At 52.4% G+C, this 25,416-nt stretch overlaps 1 protein-coding gene across 1 annotated transcript in view; it reads left to right on the forward strand.

Moving 5' to 3' along the window:
* Positions 1-25,416, forward strand: part of STAG3 (STAG3 cohesin complex component) — a 550,068-nt gene that overhangs the window by 294,292 nt on the left and 230,360 nt on the right. Inside the window, 1 exon segment of the mRNA XM_075346684.1 lies at positions 7,815-7,885. Within this exon segment, the coding sequence (XP_075202799.1) occupies positions 7,815-7,885 (71 nt within the window).

Here is a 25,416-nt window from a genome sequence, read left to right on the forward strand (position 1 = left end):
TAGTAGCAGTCCTGCACTCGCAGGGTCACTCTGTGATCCCGTATCTGGACGATCTACTGATAAAGGCACCCTCTCAAGAGGCATGCCAACACAGTCTGAACGTGGCACTGAAGACTCTCCAGAGGTTCGGGTGGATTATCAACTTTTCAAAGTCAAATCTAACCCCGACCCAATCACTAACATATCTTGGCATGGAGTTTCATACTCTCTCAGCGATAGTGAAACTTCCACTGGACAAGCAGTGCTCGCTGCAGACAGGGGTGCAATCTCTCCTTCAGAGCCAGTCGCACTCCTTGAGGCGCCTCATGCATTTCCTAGGGAAAATGGTGGCAGCAATGGAAGCGGTCCCTTTCGCGCAGTTTCATCTGCGCCCCCTACAATGGGACATTCTCCGCCAATGGGACGGGAAATCGACGTCCCTCGACAGAGACGTCTCCCTCTCTCAGACAGCCAAGGACTCTCTCCGGTGGTGGCTTCTTCCCACCTCATTGTCAACAGGAAGGTCGTTTCTACCCCCATCCTGGGCGGTGGTCACGACAGATGCGAGCCTATCAGGGTGGGGAGCAGTGTTTCTTCACCACAGGGCTCAGGGTACGTGGACTCAGAAAGAGTCCACCCTTCAGATCAATGTTCTGGAAATCAGAGCAGTCTATCTTGCCCTGCGAGCCTTCCAACAGTGGCTGGAAGGCAAGCAGATCCGGATTCAGTCGGACAATTCCACAGCGGTGGCGTACATCAACCACCAAGGGGGAACACGCAGTCGGCAAGCCTTCCAGGAAGTCCGGCGGATTCTAACGTGGGTGGAGAACACAGCATCCACCATATCCGCAGTTCACATCCCAGGCGTGGAAAACTGGGAAGCAGACTTTCTCAGTCGCCAGGGCATGGACGCAGGGGAATGGTCCCTCCACCCGGACGTGTTTCAGGAGATCTGTCGCCGCTGGGGGACGCCGGACGTCGACCTGATGGCGTCACGGCACAACAACAAGGCTCCGGTTTTCATGGCACGGTCTCACGATCACCGAGCTCTGGCGGCAGACGCCCTAGTTCAAGATTGGTCGCAGTTCCGGCTACCTTATGTTTTCCCACCTCTGGCATTGTTGCCCAGAGTGCTCCGCAAAATCAGGTCCGACTGCCGCCGCGCCATTCTCGTCGCTCCAGACTGGCCAAGGAGGTCGTGGTACCCGGATCTGTGGCATCTCACGGTAGGCCAACCGTGGGCGCTACCAGACCGTCCAGACTTGCTGTCTCAAGGGCCGTTTTTCCATCTGAATTCTGCGGCCCTGAACCTGACTGTGTGGCCATTGAGTCCTGGATCCTAGGGACCTCAGGTTTATCTCATGAAGTTGTTGCCACCATGAGACAGGCTAGGAAACCATCCTCCGCCAAAATCTACCACAGGACGTGGAAGATATTCCTATCGTGGTGCTCTGCTCAGGGAGTTTCTCCCTGGCCATTTGCATTGCCTATTTTTCTTTCCTTCCTGCAGTCGGGGTTGGAAAAAGGTTTGTCGCTTAGCTCTCTTAAAGGTCAAGTCTCCGCGCTATCCGTATTTTTTCAGAAACGCCTAGCGCGACTTCCTAAAGTACGCACGTTCATGCAAGGGGTTTGTCACATTGTCCCCCCTTACAAGCGGCCATTGGAACCCTGGGATCTGAACAAGGTTCTAATTGCTCTCCAGAAGCCGCCTTTCGAGCCTATGAAAGAGATTTCCTTTTCTCGGCTTTCTCAGAAAGTGGCTTTTCTAGTGGCGGTCACGTCTCTTCGGAGAGTGTCAGAGCTGGCGGCATTATCTTGCAAATCTCCCTTCCTGGTGTTTCACCAAGACAAGGTAGTTCTGCGTCCAATTCCAGAGTTTCTTCCCAAGGTGGTATCTTCCTTTCATCTCAATCAGGATATCACTTTACCATCTTTGTGTCCGCATCCAGTTCACCAATTTGAAAAGGGTTTACATCTGTTGGACCTGGTGAGGGCACTCAGGATCTACATTTCCCGCACGGCGCCTCTGCGCCGTTCGGATGCACTCTTTATCCTGGTCGCTGGTCAGCATAAAGGGTCGCAAGCTTCCAAATCCACCCTTGCGCGGTGGATCAAGGAACCAATTCTTCACGCCTACCGTTCTGCTGGGCTTCCGATTCCTTCTGGACTGAAGGCCCATTCTACCAGAGCCGTAGGTGCGTCCTGGGCATTACGGCATCAGGCTACGGCTCAGCAGGTGTGCCAGGCGGCTACCTGGTCGAGTCTGCACACTTTTACCAAGCATTATCAGGTGCATACCTACGCTTCGGCAGATGCCAGCCTAGGTAGACAAGTCCTTCAGGCGGCGGTGGCCCACCTGTAAGAAAGGGCTGCTTGACAGCCCTATCACGAGGTATTCTTTTACCCACCCAGGGACTGCTTTTGGACGTCCCAATTGTCTGGGTCTCCCAATTAGGAGCGAAAAAGAAGAAGGGAATTTTGTTTACTTACCGTAAATTCCTTTTCTTCTAGCTCCAATTGGGAGACCCAGCACCCGCCCTGTTTTTCTTAGGGTATTGGTTTTTCGGGTGCACATGTTGTTCATGTTGATAAGTTCTGTTCTCCGATATTGTCTATCGGATTGAATTTGTTTTTGAAACAGTTATTGGCTTTCCTCCTTCTTGCTTTTGCACTAAAACTGAGGGACCCGTGCTCCCACGGGAGGGTGTATAGCCAGAAGGGGAGGGGCCTTACACTTTTAAGTGTAGTACTTTGTGCGGCCTCCGGAGGCAGTAGCTATACACCCAATTGTCTGGGTTTCCCAATTGGAGCTAGAAGAAAAGGAATTTACGGTAAGTAAACAAAATTCCCTTCTTCTCCTCCAACTCCAACTGTAGAGGAGGCGGCTTCACAGCAGGAGAAACACCAGTTTCGGTTTCCCAAACGTACACGGAGTGCCTTTTGCGATCACTCTAATTTCAGGGATGCTGTCCAGAAGCACAGAGCATACCCGGACAAGCGTTTTACTAAGCGCCTTAATGACACATGTTATCCCTTCCCCCCGGAAGTAGTGAAGGGTTGGGCTCAGTGTCCAAAAGTGGATCCTCCAGTCTCTAGGCTGGCGGCCAGATCTGTGGTTTCAGTGGCAGATGGCTCATCGCTCAAGGATGCCACTGACAGGCAGATAGAGCTCATGATGAAATCCATCTATGAAGCCATAGGAGCATCTTTTGCTCCGGCATTCGCGGCAGTGTGGGCGCTCCAAGCTATCTCAGCTTGTCTGTCTGAGATTGCTGCGGTCACACGCACCGCTACTCCGCAGGTTGTGTCTCTGACTTCTCAGGCGTCGGCTTTTTCGTCCTACGCCATGAACGCCGTCCTGGACTCGGTGAGCCGTTCAGCGGTAGCATCCGCCAATTCGGTGGCAGTCCGCAGAGCCATGTGGCTACGTGAATGGAAGGCAGACTCTGCCTCCAAGAAATTCTTAACCGGTTTGCCATTTTCTGGCGACTGTTTGTTTGGCGAGCAATTGGACGAAATTATTAAACAATCCAAGGGAAAGGACTCGTCCTTACCCCAGTCTAAACAAAACAAACCTCAACAGCGAAAGTTTCAATCGAGGTTTCAGTCCTTTCGGCCCTCGGCCAAGTCACATTCCTCCACGTCAAACAGGTCGGAGAAGGGCCAGAGGAACCCTTCTGCATGGCGGTCTAAGTCACGGCCTACAAAGACCGCCGGAGGCACCGCCACCAAGGCGGCCTCTTCATGACTCTCGGCCTCCCCAAACCGTATCCTCGGTCGGTGGCAGGCTCTCCCGCTTTTGCGACGCCTGGTGGCCACATGTCCAAGACCGATGGGTGAGAGACATTCTGTCGCACGGTTACAGGATAGAGCTCAGCTCTCGTCCTCCGACTCGTTTCTTCACAACATCTCCGCCCCCAGAGCGAGCCGCTGCACTTTTTCAGGCGGTGAATGCTCTGAAGGCAGAAGGAGTTGTGATCCCCGTTCCCCTTCAGGAACATGGTCACGGCTTCTACTCCAACTTGTTCGTGGTGCCAAAAAAGGACGGATCTTTCCGTCCCGTTCTAGACCTCAAACTGCTCAACAAGCATGTCAGCACCAGACGGTTTCGGATGGAATCTCTCCGCTCGGTCATCGCCTCAATGTCACAAGGAGACTTCCTAGCATCAATAGACATCAAGGATGCTTATCTCCAAGTGCCGATCGCACCCGAACATCAACGCTTCTTGCGTTTCGCCATTGGGGACGAACACATTCAGTTTGTGGCACTGCCTTTCGGCTTGGCGACAGCCCCACGGGTCTTCACCAAGATCATGGCAACAGTGGTGGCGGTCCTGCACTCTCAGGGCCACTCGGTGATCCCTTACTTAGACGATCTCCTAGTCAAGGCACCCTCCTGGGTGGCTTGCCAGCACAGCCTGACCATTGCCCTGGAGACTCTCCAGAGGTTCGGGTGGATCATCAATTTCCCAAAGTCAAATTTGACACCGACCCAATCCCTGACTTACCTCGGGATGGAGTTTCATACTCTGTCAGCGATAGTGAAGCTTCCGCTGGACAAACAGCGTTCACTACAGACAGGGGTCCAATCTCTTCTTCGGGGTCAGTCACACTCTTTGAGACGCCTTATGCACTTCCTAGGGAAGATGGTGGCAGCAATGGAAGCAGTTCCCTTTGCGCAGTTTCATCTGCGTCCACTTCAGTGGGACATTCTCCGCAAATGGGACAAGAGGTCGACGTCCCTCGACAGGAACGTTTCCCTGTCAAGAGCAGCCAAAACCTCCCTTCAGTGGTGGCTTCTTCCCACTTCTTTGTCGAAGGGAAAATCCTTCCTGCCCCCATCCTGGGCTGTGGTCACGACAGACACGAGCCTGTCAGGGTGGGGAGCGGTCTTCCTCCACCACAGGGCTCAGGGAACATGGACTCCGACGGAGTCCTCCCTGCAGATCAATGTTCTGGAGATAAGGGCAGTGTATCTAGCCCTACAGGCGTTCCAGCGGTGGCTGGAGGGCAGACAGATCCGAATACAATCAGACAACGCCACGGCGGTCGCATACATCAACCACCAGGGCGGCACACGCAGTCGTCAAGCATTCCAAGAAGTTCGGCGGATTCTGCTGTGGGCGGAAGCCACAGCCTCCACCATCTCCGCAGTTCACATCTCGGGCGTAGAAAACTGGGAAGCAGACTTTCTCAGTCGCCAGGGCATGGACGCAGGGGAATGGTCTCTTCACCCGGACGTGTTTCAAGAGATCTGTTGCCGCTGGGGAACGCCGGACGTCGATCTAATGGCGTCTCGGCACAACAACAAAGTCCCGGCATTCATGGCACGGTCTCAGGATCACAGGGCGCTGGCGGCAGATGCGTTAGTTCAGGACTGGTCGCAGTTTCGACTACCCTATGTATTTCCCCCTCTGGCACTACTGCCCAGAGTGTTACGCAAGATCAGGTCCGACTGCAGCCGCGCCATCCTCTTCGCTCCAGACTGGCCGAGGAGGTCGTGGTACCCGGATCTGTGGCACCTCACGGTGGGGCAACCGTGGGCACTCCCAGACCGACCAGACTTGCTGTCTCAAGGGCCATTTTTTCATCTGAATTCTGCGGCCCTCAACCTGACTGTGTGGCCATTGAGTCTTGGCTCCTAGCGTCATCAGGGTTATCTCAAGATGTCATTGCCACCATGAGACAGGCCAGGAAATCAACGTCCGCCAAGATCTACCACAGGACTTGGAAGATCTTCTTAGCCTGGTGCTCGGATAGGGGTTTTGCTCCCTGGCCGTTTGCATTGCCCACTTTTCTTTCCTTTCTTCAATCAGGATTGGACAAGGGTTTGTCTCTCGCCTCTCTCAAGGGACAGGTGTCGGCGCTTTCAGTGTTTTTTCAAAAGCGTCTAGCCAGACTCTCGCAGGTCCGCACGTTCCTGCAGGGAGTTTGCCACATAGTCACACCTTACAAGCGTCCGCTAGAACCCTGGGATCTTAACAAGGTGCTGACGGCTCTCCAGAAGCCACCTTTCGAGCCGATGCGGGAGATCTCTCTATCTCGCCTTTCACAGAAAGTGGCCTTCCTAGTGGCAGTCACTTCACTTAGGAGAGTGTCTGAGCTAGCAGCGCTGTCATGCAAAGTCCCCTTCCTGGTCTTTCACCAGGATAAGGTGGTCCTGCGTCCGGTCCCGGAATTTCTCCCCAAGGTGGTATCCCCTTTTCATCTCAATCAGGATATCTCCTTGCCTTCTTTTTGCCCTCATCCAGTTAACCAATGTGAAAAGGATTTGCACTTGTTAGACCTCGTGAGAGCACTCAGAATCTACATTTCTCGCACGGCGCCCCTGCGCCGTTCGGATGCGCTCTTTGTCCTTGTCGCTGGCCAGCGTAAGGGGTCTCAGGCTTCCAAGTCAACCTTGGCTAGGTGGATCAAGGAACCGATTCTTGAAGCCTACCGTTCATCGGGGCTTCAGATTCCTTCAGGGCTAAAAGCCCATTCTACCAGGGCCGTAGGCGCGTCCTGGGCTTTGCGGCACCAGGCTACGGCTCAGCAGGTGTGTCAGGCGGCTACCTGGTCGAGTCTGCACACCTTCACAAAACACTATCAGGTGCATGCCTATGCTTCGGCAGATGCCAGTCTAGGTAGGCGAGTCCTTCAGGCGGCGGTTGCCCACCTGTAAGAGGGGTCCGGTTTCCGGCTCTTTTTATCGAGGTATTCTGTTACCCACCCAGGGATTGCTTTTGGACGTCCCAATTGTCTGGGTCTCCCAATGGAGCGACAAAGAAGAAGGGAATTTTGTTTACTTACCGTAAATTCCTTTTCTTCTAGCTCCTATTGGGAGACCCAGCACCCGCCCCTGTTCCCTTCGGGCTGTTGTTCTTTTGTGTACACATGTTGTTCATGTTCAATTGTTCTTTTGGTTAATGATTCAGTTCTCCGAACATCCTTCGGATTGAATTTACCTTAGACCAATTTATAAGTTTCCTCCTTCCTGCTTTGGCACCAAAACTGAGGGGCCCGTGATGCACGGGAGGGTGTATAGCAGAGGGGAGGGGTTACACTTTTTAAAGTGTAATACTTTGTGTGGCCTCCGGAGGCAGAAGCTATACACCCCAATTGTCTGGGTCTCCCAATAGGAGCTAGAAGAAAAGGAATTTACGGTAAGTAAACAAAATTCCCTTCTTGTCACTTGTGCACTGATTTTAAAAAATATGATTCATACAAAGGTAAGTGATTTGAGGCTGATTGTTTCAATCCTGTGCAAAATGCATAGAGCCGGATCTGTAAAGGCTGCTGCCAGGCAGGGAAAAGCACAAGATATCCTCTCGACCTAGGATGCTGTGAGCGAAATGCACTCCTTCTATGCCTTTGGAACGCCAAATTAATAAGATTTGTTTTACGAGCGCTCTGGAAATCGGTACAGCACACACTGCTCTCTGGTGTACTGGGAGTTTCTGCTTTATTACATCATGTGATCAATTTATATAGTACCTCAAACAAAGAAATAACTGCTCTGAGCTATGCAACAATTGGGTCGTGAACGGAAATGTGAAACTTCCCCGCCCATCAGTGCTAGCTGATAATTCGCAATAAGACAAAATGGCCATTATAGGGCGCAGGAGACCAGTACATGGAAAGGAAAACTTCACTGTGGTCAAGGGTGGGGGTCTTAATGTGTCTGCCAGCTGAATATAGGGGTGGATTAGTATTAAGCAGCGCCGTGTGAGGGTGTCTGCTGTTATGACTGAGAACCTGGGGGAAGGGGCTGCTGTGACAAGTGGGGGGTCCTCCTCTTGTGACCACTGAGGAAGGTTTGCTTACTCTTCATTTCTGTCCTCTCCTTTTTCTAGGTGATGGATCTAGATGAAGATGACGTGTATAATACTGCAGCCACCATGAAGAGGCTTTCTTTCCTGTACAGGTGACATTACACATGTAGTGATACCCGAACCGATCTAGACTGTCGTGCCATCGTTTCTCGTCAGTGTCATCAGAGGACACGGGACCAGGTTACAGCTGCCGCCGATTGGAGACAGGAATGATTAATGTGTTGTGCAAAAACCGAGCGAAACCAATTTTAGTTTAGTGTCCTTTATTTGTTACATTTTTCCCATACCGTTACATACTGACTTAAAAAAAATGTAGCCCATCTTTGTAGCCTAAACTGCAGGACATTGATAGACGATGATTTTTCCATTGTCCCTGCACAATGGACTTCTAGAAGCCCTGTCCCCAATCAAGGACACTGATGCCCGTCGTCACAATCTGCAAATAATTTGAAGGCTAAAAGGCGCCTAGTCGAAGGAGGGAAGAGACCCGCCACCAGATCGTAAATTGTCTGACACTTGGTAGTAGAATCCAACAATTGAGCAAGAATACGAGAGAGAAGAGGGACCTGGTATAGAACTGAGAAAAATGGATTCTGTCCACTATCAATCCCAGGACACTAATGTAGAAGCAGAGAGGGAAAGATGAAGGACATCTCAGGGAACGGATGTCAGTCTGGCGAGCGGTGTGATGAGGTGATTGTAGGAAAGCGAGAGACGGGCTGCTATTCTGTCCCTCTTTCTAGGGGACCCTAGGCTATGCCTAACCTCAGGGATACTCCTGATTGTGGAGATGCCTGAGTCACGTACCTGCCTAAGCTCCTGGCTAGTTTTAGTCACTCAATTCCCGACACCACCTACTGCCCTGTACCACATTTGTAAATAAACTTTGAACACTTTTTGCAAACTACTTCTGAGTGTGCGGTGATTAGAATTATTGACTACGTGGGATTCTCATCCCCTCTACCAGCACCTCTATCCTGACTGAGTGCATGCCATACAGAATCTTTAATCGTAAGCTCCTGACTAGAACTGATCTGATTCCCCCCCCTCCCACCAGGAAAGGAAGGAGCAGGAGTGAGATCGAAACACAAAAAGACAGACAAGGGAAAACCAAAACTCTGACACACTTCAAACACACAGGAATAGACAATGAGAGAATCGATAGAAAAGCAAGAGCAGAAAGGTAGCAACAAAAGGGAACAAGGTTTACTCCACAACTGAACTGAGCAACAAGTACCACAATCACCAGATAGTCTGGATCACAACACCTTACCTTGACCAGCTAAGTTAAACTATAGCTGGCATAGGTGGAAGGATGCAGCCAGCATATATAGAAGCTGAGCAGATGTGATTTGCTCCCCCACAACATGTGATCAAAGGAGACTAACAAGCAGACTAGAAGATATTAACTCTTGATGGTCTGCCTATGAACTACCACTCTGCAGGTCAATGCCTGAGTCTTCCTGCGTCGGTCACAGACACCAGAGAAGTTATTGGGCAGAGTGGATCAGTAGTCTGAACAGATCTTGAAGACACCATGACAGTCAGCGAAGTTTATAAAAATCTGTTTGACAAGCGGATATCTTATGGAAGAAAACCATTTTGCTCAGACCATGACGAACAGCATCCCTAGAAAAAACGAGACAATGAACAGGAATCGGAGAGGACCTCAGTCAATGATGACCACAATCCACGTGGCATGTCAGGGGGGGCCATGATGGTGGTGAAGCGAGCAAGCCGAAGGAAAGTGCTGCAAACAGGAAGATGGAACTGATGCAGTGGGAAAATGAGAGTGGACAGCCTCATGGAAATGGATACTGACTTCCTAAATTGCCTAATTTATGGAATCATTACTCTGTGCTCGTGTGCACATTGTTAGGCACGCGAGGGGGAGCGAGATGGTGAATGCAGACTAGGAAATATGGAGATGATGAAATCACTTGAAGCTGCTGAAATCTGCCATGTAAGTGTGTAGGAACTGGTGGGTCCAGCGAGCATCAGACCCTGGAGGGGCAGATAGCCTACCCAGTCCTAAAAAGCTGCAAAAACCCTAGTGCAAAAGCCCTTATTATCTTCCGCCTGGATTATTGCTACCTCCTGCTCTGCGACCTCCCTTTTAACAGTCTCGCACCCCTACAATCTATTCTAAACTATGCTGCTCGACTAATTCACCTCTCCCCCCACTACTCCCTGACCTCTCCTCTGCCAATCCCTTCACTGGCTTCCCATTGGCCAACGACTCCACTTGAAAACCCTAACCATGACATACAAAGCCATCCACAACTTGTCTCCTCCCTACATCTGTGACCTAGTCTCCCGGTACTTACCTGCACGTAACCTTCGATTCTCACAAGATTTCCTTCTCTACTCCCCTCTCATCTCTTCCCACCATCGCATCCAAGATTTCTCCCGTGCCTCCCCCATACTCTGGAGTGCTCTGCCACAACATATCAGACTCTCTCCTACCGTGAAAAGCTTCAAAAGGAACCTGAAGACCCACCTCTTCCGACAAGTCTACAACCTGCCGTAACCCTCAGTCTGATATAACGCCGCACAACCAGCTCTACCCTCACCTACTGTATCCTCACCCATCCCCTGTAGACTGTGAGCCCTCGCGGGCAGGGTCCTGTATCCTCCTGTACCAGTTTGTGCCTTGTATTGTTTATGATTATTGTAAATGTCCCTATTTTGTATACCCCTTTTACATGTAAAGCGCCATGGAATAAATGGCGCTATAATGCTAAATAATAATAAAATGGAGTGGTAGCCAATAGCCATGGGGGAGGATACTGAGGATCCCCTTTCCAGGAGGAGAACGATGCTCCAGGACATGAAGCAGAGGGAGGATGCCCATGCTATCGCTTTATTAAATGGGCAGCCATTGTGCAGAGCAAATATGGCGATGCCCAGGGAGAAATGAAGCAGGAAAGGCACAGGCTGAACCTTGGGAAGAGAGCCCGCTTTCAATCCTGATTAATTGTAAGAGCAGGGACATGGCCCGAATTGAATTCAGTTCTTACTTTGGGGGGGCTTCTGCTCCAGGGGCAACGCCCAGGAACTGTGTAGGCGCGTGGGAGCTTTCCAGTCCGCATTAGATGCCGGAACCTAATTTAGAGGCCCAGCGGAATCACTAGAGTGACGTGGAGGCGCAAAGGAGGCGGCTGGGCCCTAAAGTTGGTACCTGCAGCATGGACAGTGGAGTCTCTGTGATGGCACCTAAAAAGGCATGAGGCCAAGGCCGAAAAAACTTTAGCACATCGGCTGCAGGGAAGGCTGGCCAAAAATCATGGGGAGCTAGTGGAACGCTGCAGGGAAGGGGCTAAACTTGCCTATCCTTAAGAGGCTGGACCTTTGCTTCCCTTCACTCCATATAATGCACAATCTGGGGAGCTGGAGGACAGGAGACAAAGGGCAAGCATCGTCCACAGAAGCCCCTGAATGCTGACTGCATCAACAAATGGTCGTGTCATGCAGATGAGCCTGCATACGACTTCAGCCCCAGCAGACGCTACTCTCAGTTTTATGTCGGGACCAAAGAGAGGCCATTCCCCTCTGTTTCCCAAATTTAAAGGAACAAAGAATAAAAGATTAGAAGAGACCGTAGGCAGAAACCGGTACAGACTTTATACCTGTGTCTGCCTCCTACATGATACTAAGATATCCTGAGCATGTTGCCAGTCGGCGGGGAGCCTGCTGGGGAGGAGACGACTTTTTTTATTAAAGGGAACCTGTCATCAGAAATTTGGCTTTCAACCTAAAGGTTTCCCCCTCTGCAGCTCGTGGACTGCATTCTAGTAAGGTTTCTATACTTTTTGTGCCCCCTTTTAAACCAAAATAAATACTTTGTAAAACTGTACCTTTCGGTTTGAAAATCTTGTAAATCGTCCATGGGGGCGGGCCGTGTGGCATCCGTTGCTGTATCTTACGCCGTCCCCCATGCTTCAAATCATCCCTCAGAACGCCGCCCACTGCGCCCGAGGTCCCGTGCACGCCAGGACACCTGGTGACGTGGTCGCACGCTCGAGAGTATGGGCGGCGCTGTGATTGCATCGCAAGTGCCCGCCCATACTCTCGTGGGCGCGCTCTCCCCTCTGTACGTTGCTCAGATCCTCCGCTTCTCCTGTGGTGGCCTGCTCCGCTCCTCCCATCTATTTCCTGCTGCAGGGTACGATGGGAAGGAGGTGACGTCGGGCCGGCGCAGAACGCTGGAGGCAGTGGGGGAAAGGGCGGGCACGAGAGTATGGGCGGGCACTTGCGATGCAATCACAGCGCCGCCCATAACCTCGTGCCTGCGACCACGTCACTAGGTGTCCCGGCGTGCACGGGACCTCGGGCGCAGTGGGCGGCGTCCTGAGGGATGATTTGAAGCATGGGGGACGGCGTAAGATACAGCAACGGACGCCACACGGCCCGCCCCCATGGACGATTTACAAGATTTTCAAACCGAAAGGTACAGTTTTATAAAGTATTTATTTTGGTTTAAAAGGGGGCACAAAAAGTATAGAAACCTTACTAGAATGCAGCCCAGGAGCTGCAGAGGGGGAAACATTTAGGTTGAAAGCCACATTTCTGATGACAGGTTCCCTTTAAGTGTATTTCTTAGTATGAGCCTTTTGGTGACAGTAGCATACACCCTTGGTCTCGTGTGTCCTCCAATGAAGCACCCGAGAAGTATGTGCTGATGATACCGGATACCAACTTTATTGCCTGTTCTTCAGCCCTCTGTAGTGATTCAATTTTCAGTAAACACTGGTCCACAGATGGTTCATCACAAATAAAGAGAAAACAACCTTTCTTTGTCGCTCTATTGGGAGACCCAGACAATTGGGTGTATAGCTACTGCCTCCGGAGGCCACACAAAGTATTACACTTAAAAGTGTAAGGCCCCTCCCCTTCTGCCTATACACCCCCCGTGGGATCACGGGCTCCTCAGTTTTCATGCTTTGTGCGAAGGAGGCTGACATCCACGCATAGCTCCACTGTTTAGTCAGCAGCAGCTGCTGACTATGTCGGATGGAAGAAAAGAGGGCCCATACTAGGGCCCCCAGCATGCTCCCTTCTCACCCCACTTTTGTCGGCGGTGTTTGTTAAGGTTGAGGTACCCATTGCGGGTACGGAGGCTGGAGCCCACATGCTGCTTTCCTTCCCCATCCCCTTAGGGCTCTGGGTGAAGTGGGATCCCATCGGTCTCCAGGCACAGGAGACCGTGCTCCATCCACAGCCCCTGGATCTGCTGGACATGGAGCTGAGTATCTTCAGGGACATGGCCCTGCTACGATTGAGGTACTCTGTGTCCCCATAAAGGGGACCGCGCACAGACACACGGCAGCACTGCTGGGTGTGTTAGTGCGCCAGGGACGGCGGCGCTGCCCGCACTGGTGCCATCGCACACTACAGCGTAGCTGGGTGTGTTAGAGTATTGGGGGACTGCCGCGCTAACCGCCGCTGCCATTTTTATCTCAGGCGCGGCTGGGACTTGTGGTGCGCCGGGGACTTCCGCGCCGACCAGGGCTTATATGCCGGGCCGCGCTTCTCACTCTAGTCCCCGGCTTTTGCGGCCTAGTCTCACTTCGTTACCGCCCACAGGCCTGCCAGTCAGGGTAAGGGCGTGACGCTGCACAGCACGGCAGCGCTGAGAGCTGGAGCATGCTTTGCATACTCCACCCCTCTCACTGTACACAGTGTGAAACCGGATTCCCGCACTTTCTGGGGCACGCCCACGGCCTCCTCCTCTACACAGGACGCCGGCAGCCATTCATGTCAGTTTTTTCTGTGGCTGAGAAAAGAGACAAGTCTGGGAAGACCCTGGCAGGGATTCTGATGGTCACACAACCGCTGTGAGCGGGCGGTAAGCAGCACCTGTGGTGCTGACCCCACTAGTGCCGAAATGCACATATAGATATATGCTTGTACGCTATACATTGCACTGTTCGGTCGCACTTTTGTATTTTGGCTATATACCCTCCTTGATTGTTCGGGGGAGTTAACAGCATATCGTCTGTGAAAAACACTCCTACGCCTGAGGAGTCAGCTTCTCAGCAGGAGAAGTTCCGTTTCAGGTCCCCAAGCGTACATTGAGTACGTTTCTGGATCACTCTGACTTCAGGGAGGCAGTCCAGAACAACCAGGCTTGTCCAGATATCGTTTTTTCTTCGGCGCTCCATTGGGAGACCCAGACGATTGGGTGTATAGCACTGCCTCCGGAGGCCACACAAAGCAATTACACTAAAAAGTGTAAGGCCCCTCCCCTTCTGGCTATACACCCCCAGTGGGATCACTGGCTCACCAGTTTTCGGCTTTGTGCGAAGGAGGTCAGACATCCACGCATAGCTCCACTGTTTGTAGTCAGCAGTAGCTGCTGACTATATCGGATGGAAGAAAAGAGGGCCCATATGGGGCCCCCAGCATGCTCCCTTCTCACCCGTGGTGGTGCTTGTAAGGTTGAGGTACCTATTGCTGGTACGGAGGCTGGAGCCCACATGCTGTTTTCCTTCCACATCCCCTGGAGGGCTCTGTGGAAGTGGGATCTTACCGGCCCCCAAGCCCTGGGGCCGGGCTCCATCCACAGACCCAGAGAACCTGCTGGATTTGGAGCGGGAGTGCCGTTCAGGGACAAGGCCCTGCAGCTTTCAGGTACTCTGTGTCCCCGGCAGGCACGGACACTCTCAGGGCTTGCTGAGCGTTGTAGTGCGCCGGGGACAGTAGCGCTGTGCGCTGGGGTTAGGTCACTGCAGCTTTGCTGAGTGACGTTATATGTTGGGAACTGCTGCGCCGACCGCTCCTGGAGCGGCGGCGCAGCTGCGACTTGTAGTGCGCCGGGGACTTTGCGCCGACCGCGCTTTTACGGCGGCGGCGCTTCTAACTATAGCCCCCGGCTTCTGCGGCCTAGCGCCGCTTCGTTCCCGCCCCCACCCTGTCAATCAGGGTAGGGGAGAGGCGCTGTGTAATCGGCAGCGCCGAGGGCTGGAGCCTTATTTACATGCTCCAGCCCTCTCACTAGGCACAGGGGGAAGCAGACTTCCCGCTCTTCGTCGGTGTACGCCCAGGGCCCGCCCCCCCTCTCCACAAGGACGCCGGCAGCCATTATACATGCGGTCTGGCTGGGGAAAGGCAGCAGGCTCTGGGAGACCCAGACTGGACGGACTTCTGGCGACCACACACCGCTCCTAAGCGGGCGGTAAGCAGCACAGTAGTGCTGGCCCCTCTAGTGCCTCAGTGCTATATTAGTGTACTTTTTCTGGGTACCATATATATATATATTTTTATATAGTGCACTGTAAGGTCGCTTCTTGGCTGGACACCCTGTACGGCTCTGAGGAGGCAGCAACATGTCATCCGCAAAACGCAAGGCTGCCAAGGCACGGGCTGTGTACACTGTTTGTACAGCATGTGGGGCTAATCTACCGGCAGGCTCCAATGACTCACATTGTGTGCAATGTTCAGTCCCAGTGGCACTTCGTCAGCCAGAGCCTATTGTGGTGGTAGCCCAGGCAGAGTCGCCTGCGAACCCTGCCCCGGTGACGGGGACAGACTTTGCAGTGTTTGCTGAAAAAATGTCTGTGACTATGACAAAAATCCTGGAGACCTTGCAGGCCAGGCCAGTTACTCAGACCATGGACACTGCTGTGTCTATGCTCTCCGGTCCCCCTCAGTTGGATCTAATCCGTACTTCAGGGGGGTCTCAAGCATCACAGGCTGAAGTCTCTGACTCAGATGACAGTCCCAGGCAGCCTAAGCGAGCTCGCTGGGAAAGGCCCTCGACGTCATCTCACTGCTCAGGGTCTCAGCGAGAAGAGTCTCTCTGTGATGAGACTGAGGACGGTGCTCAGGATTCTGATCCTGAGGCCCCTCTCAATCTGGATGCCCCTGATGGTGACGCCATGGTTAATGACCTTATATCGGCAATTAACAGACTGTTGGATATTTCTCCCCCAGCCCCTTCAGCAGAGGAGGCAGCTGCACAGCAGGAGAAGTTCCATTTCCTGTATCCCAAGCGTAAACTAAGTGCTTTTTTAGACCACTCTGACTTCAGAGAATCTATCCAGAAGCACGACGCTCATCCAGACAAGCGTTTCTCTAAACGTTCTAAGGATACCCGTTATCCTTTTCCCGCTGAAGTGGCCAAACGCTGGACCCAGTGTCCAAAAGTGGATCCCCCAATTTCCAAGCTTGCGGCTAGATCCATAGTCGCAGTAGAGGATGGCGCTTCACTTAAAGATGCCAACGACAGACAGATGGACCTTTGGTTGAAATCTGTCTATGAAGCTATCGGCGCGTCGTTTGCTCCAGCATTCGCGGCCGTGTGGGCACTCCAAGCTATTTCAGCTGGTTTAGCACAGGTGGATGCTATCATGCATCCAGCAGTACCGCAGGTGGCGTCCCTAACGTCGCAAATGTCTGCGTTTGCGACCTATGCTATCAATGCTGTCCTAGAATCTACGAGCCGTACCTCTATGGCGGCCGCCAATTCTGTGGTTTTGCGCAGAGCATTATGGTTAAAGGACTGGAAAGCAGATGCTGGTTCCAAAAAATGCTTAACCAGCTTGCCATTATCCAGAGACAGACTGTTTGGTGAGCCATTGGCTGAAATCATAAAACAGTCCAAGGGTAAGGACTCTTCCTTACCACAGCCCAGAGCAAGTAAACCTCAACAGAAAAAGTGGCAGTCGAGGTTTCGGTCCTTTCGAGGCTCGGGCAAGGCCCAATTCTCCTCGTCCAAAGGGACTCAGAAAGGACAAGGCAGCTCAGATTCCTGGCGGGCTCACTCACGCCCCAGGAAGGCAAATGGAGGAACCGCTTCCAAGGCGGCTACCTCATGACTGTCGGCCTCCTCCCTCCGCATCCTCGGTCGGTGGCAGGCTCTCCCGCTTTTGCGACATTTGGCTGTCACAGGTCAAAGACCGGTGGGTAACAGACATTTTGTCTCGCGGGTACAGAATCGAGTTCAGTTCTCGGCCTCCACTTCGGTTCTTCAGAACCTCCCCACACCCCAACCGAGCAGATGCCCTGCTGCAGGCGGTGGACTCTCTAAGAGCAGAAGGAGTCGTGATCCCTGTCCCCCCTCAGGAACGAGGGCGAGGATTTTACTCCAATCTCTTTGTGGTTCCAAAAAAGGACGGCTCCTTCCGTCCTGTTCTGGACCTAAAACTGCTCAACAAGCATGTGAACGCCAGGCGGTTCCGGATGGAATCCCTCCGCTCAGTCGTTGCCTCAATGTCCCAAGGAGATTTCCTAGCATCAATAGACATCAAAGATGCTTATCTCCACGGGCCGATTGCTACGGAGCACCAACGCTTTCTACGCTTCGTGATAGGAGACGACCATCTTCAGTTCGTGGCTCTGCCATTTGGTCTGGCGACAGCCCCTCGGGTGTTCACCAAGATCATGGCAGCAGTGGTAGCAGTCTTGCACTCTCACGGACACTCTGTGATCCCTTATTTGGACGATCTGCTGGTCAAGGCACCCTCTCAGGAGGCATGCCAACTCAGCCTGAATTTTGCACTGGAGACTCTCCAGGCGTTCGGGTGGATCATCAACTTCCCAAAGTCAAATCTGTCACCGACCCAATCACTAACGTATCTTGGCATGGAGTTTCATACTCTCTCAGCGATAGTGAAGCTTCCGCTGGACAAGCAGCGGTCTCTACAGACTGGGGTGCAGACTCTCCTTCAAAGTCAGTCGCACTCCTTAAGACGCCTCATGCACTTCCTCGGGAAGATGGTGGCAGCAATGGAGGCGGTTCCGTTTGCGCAGTTTCATCTGCGTCCACTTCAATGGGACATCCTCCGCCAATGGGACGGGAAGTCAACATCCCTGGACAGGAAAGTCTCCCTTTCCCAGACGGCCAAGGACTCCCTGCAGTGGTGGCTTCTTCCCACCTCATTATCACAGGGAAGATCCTTCCTACCACCGTCCTGGGCGGTGGTCACGACAGACGCGAGTCTGTCAGGGTGGGGAGCAGTGTTTCTTCACCACAGGGCTCAGGGTACGTGGACTCAGCAGGAGTCCATCCTTCAGATCAATGTTCTGGAAATCAGAGCAGTGTTTCTTGCCCTACTAGCCTTCCAGCAGTGGCTGGCAGGGAGGCAGATCCGAATTCAGTCGGACAACTCCACAGCGGTGGCATAAATCAACCACCAAGGGGGGACACGCAGTCGGCAAGCCTTCCAGGAAGTCCGGCGGATTCTGATGTGGGTGGAAGCCACGGCCTCCACCATATCAGCAGTTCACATCCCCGGCGTAGAAAACTGGGAAGCAGACTTCCTCAGTCGCCAGGGCATGGATGCAGGGGAATGGTCCCTTCACCCGGACGTGTTTCAGGAAATCTGTCGCCGATGGGGAAGGCCGGACGTCGACCTAATGGCGTCCAGGCACAACAACAAGGTCCCAACCTTCATGGCACGGTCTCGCGATCAAAGAGCTCTAGCAGCAGACGCCCTAGTGCAAGATTGGTCGCAGTTCCGGCTCCCTTATGTGTTTCCACCTCTGGCACTCTTGCCCAGAGTGCTACGCAAGATCAGATCCGACTGCAGTCGCGTCATACTCGTCGCTCCAGACTGGCCGAGGAGGGCGTGGTATCCGGATCTGTGGCATCTCACGGTCGGCCAACCATGGGCACTACCAGACCGACCAGACTTACTGTCCCAAGGGCCGTTTTTCCATCGGAATTCTGCGGCCCTGAACCTGACTGTGTGGCCATTGAGTCCTGGATACTAGCGTCTTCAGGCTTATCCCAAGGGGTCGTTGCCACCATGAGACAGGCTAGGAAGCCCACGTCTGCTAAGATCTACCACAGAACGTGGAGGATATTCTTATCCTGGTGCTCGGCTCAGGGAGTCTCTCCCTGGCCATTTGCATTACCTACCCTTTTTTCTTTCCTGCAATCAGGGTTAGAAAAAGGTTTGTCGCTCGGCTCCCTTAAAGGGCAAGTCTCGGCGCTATCCGTCTTTTTTCAGAAGCGTCTAGCACGACTCTCTAAGGTGCGCACGTTCCTACAGGGGGTTTGTCATATCGTTCCCCCGTACAAGCGGCCGTTAGATCCATGGGATCTGAACAGAGTACTAGTTGCCCTCCAGAAGCCGCCCTTCGAGCCTCTGAGGGAGGTTTCATTTTCTAGACTTTCACAGAAAGTGGCTTTTCTGGTAGCGATCACATCTCTTCGGAGAGTGTCTGAGCTAGCAGCGCTGTCTTCCAAGGCTCCCTTCCTGGTCTTCCACCAGGACAAGGTAGTGCTGCGTCCCATTCAGGAGTTTCTCCCGAAGGTGGTATCCTCCTTTCATCTTAATCAGGATATCTCTTTGCCTTCGTTTTGTCCTCATGCAGTACATCGGTATGAGAAGGATTTACATTTGTTAGATCTGGTGAGAGCACTCAGAATCTACATTTCCCGCACGGCGCCACTGCGCCGTTCGGATGCACTCTTTGTCCTTGTCGCTGGTAAGCGCAAAGGGTCGCAGGCTTCTAAGGCAACCCTGGCTCGATGGATCAAAGAACCAATTCTTGAAGCCTACCGTTCTGCTGGGCTTCCGGTTCCATCAGGGCTGAAGGCCCATTCTACCAGAGCCGTGGGTGCGTCCTGGGCATTGCGACACCAGGCTACGGCTCAACAGGTGTGCCAGGCAGCTACCTGGTCGAGTCTGCACACTTTCACCAAACATTATCAGGTGCATACCTATGCTTCGGCGGACGCCAGCCTAGGTAGAAGAGTCCTGCAGGCGGCAGTTGCCTCCCTATAGGGGAGGGCTGTCTTGCAGCTCTAACATGAGGTATTCTTTACCCACCCAGGGACAGCTTTTGGACGTCCCAATCGTCTGGGTCTCCCAATGGAGCGCCGAAGAAAAAGGGAATTTTGTTACTTACCGTAAATTCCTTTTCTTCTAGCTCCTATTGGGAGACCCAGCACCCGCCCTGTTGTCCTTCGGGATTTTTGGTTTCTTGCGGGTACACATGTTGTTCATGTTGAACGGTTTTCAGTTCTCCGATGTTACTCGGAGTGAATTTGTTTAAACCAGTTATTGGCTTTCCTCCTTCTTGCTTTTGCACTAAAACTGGTGAGCCAGTGATCCCACTGGGGGTGTATAGCCAGAAGGGGAGGGGCCTTACACTTTTTAGTGTAATTGCTTTGTGTGGCCTCCGGAGGCAGTGCTATACACCCAATCGTCTGGGTCTCCCAATAGGAGCTAGAAGAAAAGGAATTTACGGTAAGTAACAAAATTCCCTTTTTTCCAAACGCCTTAAGGATACACGTTATCTCTTCCCTTTCGGTCAAGGGCTGGGTTCAGTGTTCCAATGTGGACCTCCTATCTCCAGCGGCTAAATCCTTAGTTGCAGTGGAAGATATGGCTTCACTCAAAGATGCCACTGACAGACAGATGGAGCTCTGGTTCAGATCCATCTATGAAGCTATTGCCGCGTCTTTTGCTCCAGCTTTCGCAGCCGTCTGGGCGCTCCAAGCGGTCTCAGCGGCTCAAGCGCAAATTGAGGCAGTCACACGTATGTCTGCATCGCAGGCTGCGTTTTTGACATCTCAAACGTCAGCGTTTGCGTCATACGCCATCAATGCTGTCCTGGACTCGGCGAGCCGGAAGGCGGTTGCGTCCGACAATTCAGTGGTAATACGCAGAGCCTTGTGGTTGCGAGAAGGGAAGGCAGATTCTGCTTCCAAAAAGTGCCTAACCAGTTTGCCAATCTCTGGTTACCGCTTGTTTGGTGAGCGACTGGATGAAATCATCAAACAATCAAAAGGAAAAGGATACATCCTTTCCTCAGGCTAAACCGATCATACCCCAACAGAGGAGGGGACAGTCGAGGTTTCGGTCCTTGCGGGGCGCGGGCAGGTCCAATTCTCCTCGTCCAAAAGGCCTCAGAAGGATCAGAGGAATGCCGATTCACGGCCTAAATCACGGTTACAGGAGAGAGTTCTCCTCTCGTCCTCCGACTCGATTCTTCAGAACATCTCCGCCTCCCAAGAGAGCAGAGGCTCTCAGGCAGGCGGTGTGGACTCTGAAGGCAGAAGGAGTGGTGGTCCCGGTTCCTTTTCAGCAACAGGGTCACGGTTTTTACTCCAACTTGTTTGTGGTCCCAAAAAATGGCGGGTCTTTCCGTCAGGGCAACAGACATGTCAAAACCAGGCGGTTCCGGAGGAATCCCTCCGCTCCGTCATCGTCTCAATGTCAAAAGGAGATTCCTTGCATCGATCGATATCAAGGAGGCTTATCTCCACGTGCCGATCGCTCCAGAGCATCAGCGCTTCCTGCAGTTCAACATAGGAGACGAACACCTTCAGTTCGTGGCACTGCCTTTCGGCCTGGCGACAGTCCCGCGGGTTTTCTCCAAGGTCATGGCAACAGTAGTAGCGGTCCTCCACTCTCAGGGACACTCGGTGATTCCTTACCTGGACGTTCTGCTTGTCAAGGCACCCTCTCAAGGGGCATGCCAACACAGCCTCAACGCTACTCTACAGATTCTCCAGAGCTTCGGGTGGATCATCAATTTTCCAAAGTCAAATCTGACACCGGCACAATCGCTGACATATCTGGGCATGGAATTTCATACCCTATCGGCGATGGTGATACTTCCGCTGGACAAACAGCGGTCACTGCAGCAGGGTTGCACAATGTGACATCCTTAGCAAATGGGACAGGAAGTCGGCGTTTCTCGACAGAAACGTCTCCCTCCCTCAGACAGCCAAAGATTCTCTTCGGTGATGGCTTCTTCCCACTTCATTGTCGAAGGGGAAATCCTTCCTACCCCCATCCTGGGCGGTGGTCATGACAGACGCGAGTCTGTCAGGGTGGGGAGCAGTTTTTTCTCCACCACAGTGCTCAGGGTACGTGGACTCAGCAAGAGTCCTCCCTTCAGATCAATGTTCTGGAGGTCAGGGCAGTGTGTCTTGCCCTAAAAGCTTTCCAGCAGTGGCTGGAAGGCAAGCAGATCCGAATTCAGTCGGACAACTCTACAGCGGTGGCTTACATCAATCACCAAGGAGGAACACGCAGTCGGCAAGCCTTCCTGGTAGTCCGGCGGATTTTAATGTGGGTGGAAGCCACGGCCTCCACCATATCCGCAGTCCACACCCCGGGCGTAGAAGACTGGGAAGCAGACTTTCTCAGTCACCAGGGCATGGACGCAGGGGAATGGTCCCTTCACCCGAATGTGTTTCAGGAGATCTGTTGCCGCTGGGGGATGCCGGACGTCGACCTAATGGCGTCTCAGCACAACAACAAGGTCCCGGCATTCATGGTACGGTCTCACGATCACAGAGCTCTGGCGGCAGACGCCTTCGTTCAGGATTGGTCGCAGTTTTCAACTCCCTTATGCGTTCCCACCTCTGGCACTGTTGCCCAGAGTGTTACGCAAGATCAGGTCCGACTGCCGCCGCGCCATCCTCGTCGATCCAGAATGGCCAACGAGGTCGTGGTACCCGGATCTGTGGCATCTCACGGTATGCCAACCGTGGGCACTATCAGACCGACCAAACTTGCTGTCTCAAGGGTCGTTTTTTGCATCTGAATTCTGCGACCCTCAACCTGATGGTGTGGCCATTGAGTCCTGGATCCTAGCATCTGCAGAGTTATCTCAAGAGGTCATCACCACTATGAGACAGGCCAGAAAACACCCATCTGCCAAGATCTACCACAGAACGTGGAAGATATTCTTATCTTGGTGCTCTGCTCAGGGAGTTTCTCCCTGGCCAATTGCCTTGCCTACTTTCTTTCCTTCCTGCAATCCGGTTTGGAAAAAGGTTGTCGCTCGGCTCCCTTAAGGGACAAATCTCAGCGCTCTCTGTATTTTCTTCAGAAGCGCCCAGCAAGACTTCCTCAGGTACGCACGTTCCTGCAGGGGGTTTGCCGCTTAGTCCTTCCTTACAAACGACTCTTAGAACCCTGGGATTTGAACAGGGTGCTGATGGTTCTTCAGAAACCACCATTTGAGCCTATGAGGGATTTTTCTCTCTCACGCCTTTCGCAGAAAGTGGTTTTCCTAGGGGCAGTCAGTTCACTTCGGAGAGTGTCTGTCGGGGCAGCATTGTCGTGCAAAGTCCTCTTCCCGGTGTCTCACCAGGTCAAGGGGTTCTGCGTCCGGTTCCGGAATTTCTCCCTAAGGTGGTATCCCCCCTTTCATCTCAATCAGGGTATCCCCGTACCCTCTGTTTGTCTTCATCCAGTTCACCAATGTGAAAAGGATTTGCACTTGATTAGATCTGGTGAGAGCACTCAGACTCTACATCGATCGTACGGCGCCCCTGCGCTGCTCGGAAGCACTCTTTGTCCTTGTCGCTAGCCAGCGTAAAGGGTCGCAGGCTTCCAAATCAAGACTGGCTCAGTGGTTCAAGGAACCAATTCTCGAGCTTATCGTTCTGCTGGGCTTACGGTTCCCTCAGGGCTGAAGGTCCATTCTACCAGAGTGGTGGATGCGTCCTGGGCTTGAGGCACCAGGCTACGGCTCAGCTTGTGTGTCAGGCGGCTACCTGGTCCAGCCTCCACACTTTCACGAAACACTGTCAGGTGCATACCTATGCTTCGGCGGATGCCAGCATAGGCAGACGAGTCCTTCAGGCAGCGGTTGCCCACCTGTAGAAAGGGGCCGTTTTTACGGCTCTATTACGAGGTATTATTTTACCCACCCAGGGATTGCTTTTGGACATCCCAATTGTCTGGGTCTCCCAATAGAGCGACAAAGAAGAAGGGAATTTTGTTTACTTACCGTAAATTCCTTTTCTTCTAGCTCTAATTGGGAGACCCAGCACCCGCCCCTGTTTTTTTGTATACACATGTTGTTCATGTTGAATGGTTTCATTTCTCCGATATTCCTTCGGATTGAATTTGCTTAAACCAGTTTATTGGCTTTCCTCCTTCTTGCTTTTGCACTAAAACTGAGGAGCCCGTGATCCCACGGGGGATGTATAGGCAGAAGGGGAGGGGCCTTACACTTTTAAGTGTAATACTTTGTGTGGCCTCCGGAGGCAGTAGCTATACACCCAATTGTCTGGGTCTCCCAATTAGAGCTAGAAGAAAAGGAATTTACGGTAAGTAAACAAAATTCCCTTCTTCCTTTCAGATATTCTCTGTAGCTTGAAGAACATCTAGATGAGATTCTCGAGGCTACGGGCAGGAAGAGTTCCCTACTCCCTCAAATTAGGGGAAACCAATTAATGACTTTCTGAAGGCCAGGACTCATTTTCACTATTTTTGGCCTTCAGACGACAATCTGGTCTAAGAAGCCGTATGTGCACGACCATAAAGAGAGACCTCCCCCCCCCCCCCACTGTCATCAGCCCTGAAAGACCGGATCTGGTGAAGGGTCCACTTTTTTTCTCCAGAGGTGCCTAGCTCTCTCCCATGTTCAGGATTGAAACTGTTCTTTGCAGACTGGAAGTATCTGGGTTTTTTTTCACCCCATCCAAACTTTGAGGTTTCTGTTGTGCGACTGATCCAGTACAGCTCAGGGTAACTCGTCTCCCCAGTGGTCTTCGCGTCCGATCAATGGTTTCATCATTTGTCAGGTCACCACTCACAGTCCAAACTGGTCATCCCCTGGAACCTGTTGAAGCTTCCTTACTTCAACCCTCAATTTACTTTTCCTTCCCTCAACATCAAAGCAAATTGTCACACTAGGTACAGGGAAGTACCAAGCAAATGGGGGAAGGGAAACTCTGTGTTTACGGAAGAGGGAGATTGGTGACCCCTGACCTAACCTGCAGCTGGTCCCTGAGGTCCCTCACCATCCTAGATAGGTTCCGCACCTATGCGCCGAGCCGGTTACCTGACCCTAGGTATCCCTTATGTTGGGCCCTAAATAGGGAACAGATGGGATGAGCTCTTCGTCAACTCCACTAAAGGAAGACACAAGGAGGACACACGAGGAAAAAGCATGAACTACTTATCCACAGATGACTTGGGTAGAAGTACAGCAGCGATACCACAAATGAGTACAAGCCACCTGCTTGCAACCAAGGCTTGAATGAACTGAAAATATCACCAGCACCAGTCCAAGGGAAGAAGGGGTATAGAAGTACAAAGAGATTAATGATGATCAGCAGCTGGGTGGAAGGCGAGCTCCTGCTGGGTCCAAATGGAAGAGATGAATCCAGCGGGAAAGCTACCTATACCAATGAATACTGACCGCAGGAAAAAAGGAAAATCAGGGAGCATTCTGCACAACCGAACGCTGTGACCTTCTATGGCCAGAAACCACATGACTGTCTGTCACCTGTCACAAAAAGTTATCCTCATTGCTTCACATTGGCCTAGACGGGCGCAGTGTGCCGTGCTAGCCAATTTCATTACTCCTTATTCTGGCTTCTTCATCTGACACGTCCATTTTTTCCCCCCGCTCAGATTAGCAGAGGGGCTGTAGAAGCAGTGGGTACTAAGAGGAAGAGGGTTTCAGAGCGAGACATCCAGATCGTGCACAAAATGTATGGAAAGTATTCACGGTCTCACGTGGACGATCACTTATTGGTCCAAGGGCCGAAAGCGTTCTTCCTATTCTGGCTACCTTCCTTCCTTCTTCAGAAGCTCCGGACTCAGGCGTTCCTGCAGATTGCAGGTCCTAACTCCATTGTTGTCCCACCACTAGAGACTGCTCCTCACCTAGAGGCTCGGAAGGGAAATTGGCTTTT

The sequence above is a fragment of the Anomaloglossus baeobatrachus genome, chromosome 4, assembly GCF_048569485.1.
Source record: "Anomaloglossus baeobatrachus isolate aAnoBae1 chromosome 4, aAnoBae1.hap1, whole genome shotgun sequence".
In the NCBI taxonomy this organism is placed as follows: Eukaryota; Metazoa; Chordata; class Amphibia; order Anura; family Aromobatidae; genus Anomaloglossus; species Anomaloglossus baeobatrachus.